The sequence below is a fragment of the Seriola lalandi genome, unplaced genomic scaffold (genome assembly GCF_002814215.2).
Source record: "Seriola lalandi dorsalis isolate HSWRI2012SDOR001 ecotype SW California unplaced genomic scaffold, Sedor1 jcf7180002054473, whole genome shotgun sequence".
NCBI lineage: Eukaryota > Metazoa > Chordata > Actinopteri > Carangiformes > Carangidae > Seriola > Seriola lalandi.
In genome coordinates, this window is record NW_019525026.1 from 106,241 (window position 1) to 112,423 (window position 6,183).

A 6,183-nucleotide genomic window follows, 5' to 3' on the forward strand; every position below is an offset into this window, starting at 1 on the left:
TTTGATCTATAGCATTCCTCAGTTCATCTGTGCCTCTCAATTCATAAACATTCACTCCGTATCTCTGATTAGCCACTGTCAGCCACACATGCAGCCACACATTCCTTCATGTAGGAAAAATTCCAAGATACGTTACCAACATTTGGGTTAACATTCACCCTAGCCGTTCTTAATTTATCTAAATCAAATGTTCCTTCACACGGCCAGTCATCATTTTTCCATTCACACATGAACGATGAAAGGGAAAAAACATATTTCCATCCTTTGGACCTGCCAACCAACCTACTGGCATATGCAGGGAATACGTCTCTATATAATGTTTTTCAGTGTCTGGTGTTAACGGGTTTTTGACATTTTTATCAATGACAGGTTGACTTTGCTGCTTCTTGCTTATTTGTTGTTTTATTTCCAATGTCTTTTACTTTTTGGTGAATTGAACAGTTTGGCTGAAGGCTCAGCCTTATTTTCTGCTTTGGACAGATTGTTGCGCATTATACATCAGTACATCAAACAAACATACATATAGTATTCAACATTTCAGCTGCATCAAGGTCTCCACGCTAGGTTCGTCTTTTCAGTGGTGCTGGTTGGAAGGTTTAGACAAAATTAGAATATATTTTGTCCTGTGTACACAGCCTCTTTTATCTCTATTGGCGCCCTAGCTTCTGGGATCAGAAATCCAACGGAGCCCCTATATTTCCCACTGGACATAGAGCAGGTGAGTCTTTATACACTACACTACAGAAAATACTATAGAAAGTTTACACTCCATAACTGGTCAAATATCTAGAAGAAGAGGGAGAAGAGGGATGTGTGAATACACTATTGGTTCATTAACCATAAACAAGGAAACATGACTATATATGCCCAAATGCTGATTCTTAGAATACCCAGCCACTTGTTACTGAGCATCCTCCTGTTATCATCCCTGGCACCATCAGTATCAGCATCAAATCACACTTTCGTCTGGAGGAGGCTTAACGGCTCAAGGCTTGTAAGATTTAGTGCAGTAACTGGGGCACAGAGACCTGGGGCCTCACACTGACCTTTTACCCTGAGTCAGTCATTCATTAGGTGGACAAGAAAAATTCCCTCACAACTTCATTCAGATTCATTTTTTACTTCAACTGTCATTTCTCTCAGGAAAATCTCAAACTGTTTGAGTTGCAAATATAATGAATATGAAGGAAGACATGCTGTTATGTCAGATTGTGCTCAGTTTGCCCTGAAAACGTTGAAATGTTCATCTATGCACTACTCTTGTTTAAAGCAGTTCATTCTGTGTTAAACATAATATTAAGCTGTTTTTACCTCATTCAGACCCATTTTTCACCTCAATTGTCATCTCTCTCAGGAAAGTCTCAGAATGACGTTTCCTGCGTATCCCACTTTCGTTTATGACAGATATGAGGGTGAGCATGCTCATCTCAACATTGAAATGTTCATTTGTGAGCTACTCTCACCAAAAGCAGTTCATTCTGCGTTAACTGCGTTTTTACTTTATTCAGACACATTTTTCACATCAACTGTTATTACTCTCAGGAAAGTCTCAATGATGTTTCCTGTCTGTTATAGTTGCAAATATGACGAATATGAAGGAAAACATGCTTATATGTCAGATTGTGCTCAGTTTGCCCTGAAACCTTGAAATGTTCAACTCTCGCTCAAAGCATTTCAGTCTGCGTTAAGCATAATATAAAGCATAATATCAACTGTCATTTCTTGCAGGAAAGCCTTAGAATGAAGTTTCTTGTCTATTCGAGTTGCAAATATGATGAATATGATAGAAAACATGCTTTTATGTCAGATTGTCCTCAGTTTGTGCTAAAAACATTGAAATGTTCATCGCTCAGTCAGAGCAGTTGATTCTGCATTAATAATGATGTTTAGCTGTCTTTTCTTCAGTTCACTCATTTTTCACATCAACTGTCATTTTTCTCCTGAAAGCCTCAGGATCAGGCTTCCTGCCTTACCGCTATATAGTCCAGTACATGAGTAATATGAATCTCAGATTGTGCTCAGGTTGCCCTGAAAACATTTAATTGTTCATGTGCGCACTACTCTCGCTCACAGCAGTTCATTCTTTGTTGAGCATGATGTTAATGATAATGATATATATAATATACCTACTTACTGCAACATCAAGGACCAGGATGCGAAAAAAGAACTTCCATTAAACAACTTGGGATGGTGTACAGGACGGCTCAGTCTGCCTACACCAACGCAGACATTTATTTTCCTTTGATTAATTAATCACCTCTCCTCCCATTTCAATTCCAGCCTGTTCCCCTTCCTGAGCCAGCTGCCCGACAGCCTTTTCAACACCACCTCAGATAACATCCACTGGACACAGGAAACTGCCAGGAGAATGTTTTATTCTGATGCTCAGAATTGTAATTATGTGCCTGCAATGCAATAGCATTGAAGGCATATATTATTATTCTGCATACTTATTCTTCTTCCATATTAAAATTTTGGCACTTTACTAGTCCTGCAGTTTTTAGAAAACCCAGACAATATATATATCAATGCGTGCGGATCATTCGGGAATGGTGCGCTATATTTTCTAAGCGATTTGAGTAACCATGGCGACGTAAATGGTGATAAAAGGTGAGAAATTTTGGAGCTCTACTGCTGTGTTATACTTCAACGTAGAAAATGGTTGAAATGTTAAGCAGGTCACAAGACTTGAGACTCTTTTGGGTTAAATCGGTATTTTGACAACTCTTGCGCTTTACACAAAATTGCAGTTCATGTTTTGCTTAATTTTTAGACCGTTTCAGACTTTATGCTGGATGTGCATATCACAGAATATTCAGAGCTAGAGTGGATGACATCATCGCTAGAGTGGGAGAAGCTCTAGAACTCCTCTCAAAAAATTCAGCATAACATTTTTGGCCCTAGAAAAACCAAAGATATGCAGTGCACAAAGGTCTTGTGCTGGTTATGGTCCGCTCATGGTTCTGATAGGAGTTACCGTTTTTTCACAAATAGCAGTCATTTGAGAGGATCGCCGAGCCAAAATCACACCAAGATTTGTGTCAGCTCTGTGTCTTCCATCCAAACACAGCTGTGTCCTTTTAGTGACTTTCACTAACTCAGCAGTTGTTTACATGCTGTTCAGATCTGCTACTTACTTTAGCTCAGCAGTTAGCACTAACTTCTCTGTCTGTCCCTCTTTCTCGCTCGTTCAGTGCGGTGTTGTTGTAACTTCAATGTAGAGGATTGTGATGTTTATTACAACTACAGCGTTGTCTGCTGTCTTACTTTAGGCACAGCTCCTCTCGCTAACCGGAGCTAACTGTGAACTCTAACTGCCATCCCTGAAGTCAGACAAACTCTTTATAAATCCCACAATTTCCAACCTAAACTGTAGAGATTTCTTTTGTCCTGTATCACCCTGTTTTGGTCTCATTCTGATATCTTTTACAGTTTTTGAGGAAGTGATGGGGGTACCTTCCACCCCTCCCATTGACTGCAATACAAATTCAAGAGCATTGTTAGGACAATTTTGGCTAAAAACCTACAACATGAATGAAACTAAAAGTAACTTCCTTTCACAGATTGAAACGTGTGGAGTGAATTACACGCACCAAAAAGCTGGCACATTCAAAATTTCTCCAGGAATTTTCTAGTTTAATTATTATTGTTTATTTATTATCACTTGTTATTATTTTTTATGAAGAATGAGCTAATGGGTACATGAATTTCCCCTAGCCGTTATTTGTTGTTGGGGTCAAATTGACCCATTTTATAGTTTAACTGAAAGAAAAATGAGACAAGAAAAAATGTTTTCAACCAGAAACTTCATGGCCTTAGCTCATGGTCTGTAAAGAATTTTTAAAAGAAAAAATGATCATTGAGTATACATGTTACAATACCCCCACACATTTATGTCCCTCATATGATGCTCGGGTCAATTTGATACACTGCTCAGATGGCCTTTGAGGAACTTTTAGCAGACAGTGAGACAGGTAGTGAAGGGGAAGAGGAGAATATTTCTGAATATCAAGATAATGATATAATAATAATAAGGCATAATAGTGACTTTGAAGATGAACTTAACTCAGAGCTTAACTCAGAGTATGCACCAAAAAGAAAAGCATGCCTACTTTGGGATCCTCCTTGCAGGAGTCTACAGGACACCAAAATCTTTATTATAGTAATTTTAACTTTATCACAAAAATGAATGACACTTTCATTGTTAAATGTGATCTGGCAAAGCTTAATTGCAAACATTAATCACAAATGTTATGGAATTGCGATAAAGACAATATATGTAAAGGATTTTTATGTATGTTTATAATTTTTTATTTCTGTAGTGCTTTTAAAACCCCAATAGTGTCCTGGGTCAATTTTTTTCCCAAACAGTACCAAATGGTCCAAAAAGGGAACATAATACAAGGGCTAGGGGATAAATAAAGGATCTATCTATCCATCCATCCATCTATCTTGTACTTGCATGAGTAAATGGGTAAAACAGACATTATCAAATAACTTTAAGTGATATTGAAAATGCATCTACAAGTGAATGCACACACAGGACTGCACTATATACATAAGATAAAATACCTGTGTCGGCTGTGTCTCCTCACTGTCAACTGTTAGCTTCTCCACAGTGGAAGCAAACGTTTGTCAGGTCATCTGTCAAAAAATTTGAAAATTATTTGAAAGAGGGCAGCACTTGTAAAGACAAGCTTTTTTGAGCCAAATCCACTGCATTTGGATTATTTGTATTTTCTTCTTTACTAGTCCTATTAATAGACCTTGTAGGGCCGGATTAGGACCTTGACTTTTAGACCATCACAGGCACCCTTTACATCTAAAGGAAATAAGCAAAAAATATCAGCATCCTGAGGAAAAAAAATCTGAAATTGTGAGAATAAAATCATAATATTACAAGAAAAAAGTCATAATATTATGATAATAAAATTGTATTTTCATAAACGTGTTGTCTTAGAGGGGAAATATCAGAAGCTTCAAAATTTGGGAACATGGAGTATCCAGTTAAGTTAAACTTTAGCATAGGTTTCACAAATGACATACTTCATCTTTTGGCACATCGGCATCATATCATAATAAGCATCAGGACATTAAGAGATTGTGCAAGAAACTGAGTCTATTATATTGTTAGACAGACATACAGCAGCTAGGAGAGGCAGCTCAGGCTGCTACAGCATGTCCTTTCACCCGTTTTATTGGTTGCTCTTAATATTTCCTAAAAATTATTTTTTTCTCTCGCAATTTTACATACTAAATTCTTGTAATATGACGACTTTATTCCCAACATATAACTTTTTTCTAGTAAATTTTTCTTATTGTTATATTATAGCATTTTTCTTGAAATATTCTGATTTTATTCTCATATTATGTTTTTTTTCTTGTAAATTACAAAAAAAATTATAATTAATTTATGACTTTTTTTTCTTGAAAAATATGATTTTATTCTCAAAATTATGACTTTATTCTCGAAATTTGATATTTATTTATTTTTTCCTCAATGTGGTGATACTCGTCGTAGTTGGTAAAAACTCCACCCGCCCGGGACATCGAGACTTTACCGAACGCGCCAACCCTCGACACCCAGGAAGTGACAGCGGTAGAAGAGAGCAGTTTATCGAGAGTCGCTTAGTGTAGTAAAGGAAGGCAGGAGTGAACTGTCGACGAGCACATATTCTGTATTTTTAGACACGGTTAATCTATCAAGCTGTTGTTCTGTGGTTTTAATCATGTCGTTTTATACAAACGAGAGACAAACACGGAGCACTTCGCCGTCTGTCGCGGCTGTTGTGCTGTTCTTCGCTAGCTTTGTTAGGCTGGGGGAATGCCAAATAACAACTCCACCACCATCAACTCGTAAGCTGAATATTACTTTGAAAAATCAGTTATACGTTTAGGTCATGTTTCACCTGTTAATACGAAACTTTAACGCAAGTACTTTATTTCATTAGCGAAACAGTTTTATATTTACTATACGTCACAGTTGTATTTGACGCCTGCTGACCTAGTCAAGTGCTTTCACGGCTTTTCGTTACTTTCGAGTTATTAATGTTTCGTGTCTCTCTGTTTTCAGCCTGCTCCGCCTATAAAAACTGCGACACTTGTGTTCCACACACCAAGGTAAAGTATTTGAATGTTGGGACCAGACCTTTGCCCGAAAATGTTATAGTCATTTTATGGTCC

The 6,183-nt window shown here is 37.4% G+C and overlaps 1 protein-coding gene across 1 annotated transcript in view; it reads left to right on the plus strand.

Annotated features, from left to right (window-relative positions):
• The first annotated feature begins 5,575 nt into the window (after positions 1-5,575).
• Positions 5,576-6,183, plus strand: part of LOC111659088 (pituitary tumor-transforming gene 1 protein-interacting protein-like) — a 19,816-nt gene continuing 19,208 nt past the window's right edge. The window contains exons 1-2 of the mRNA XM_087175521.1: positions 5,576-5,856; positions 6,074-6,162. Of these exons, the coding sequence (XP_087031647.1) occupies positions 5,730-5,856; positions 6,074-6,162 (216 nt within the window). The 5' untranslated portion in view covers positions 5,576-5,729. The remainder of the gene's footprint in view (positions 5,857-6,073; positions 6,163-6,183) is intronic.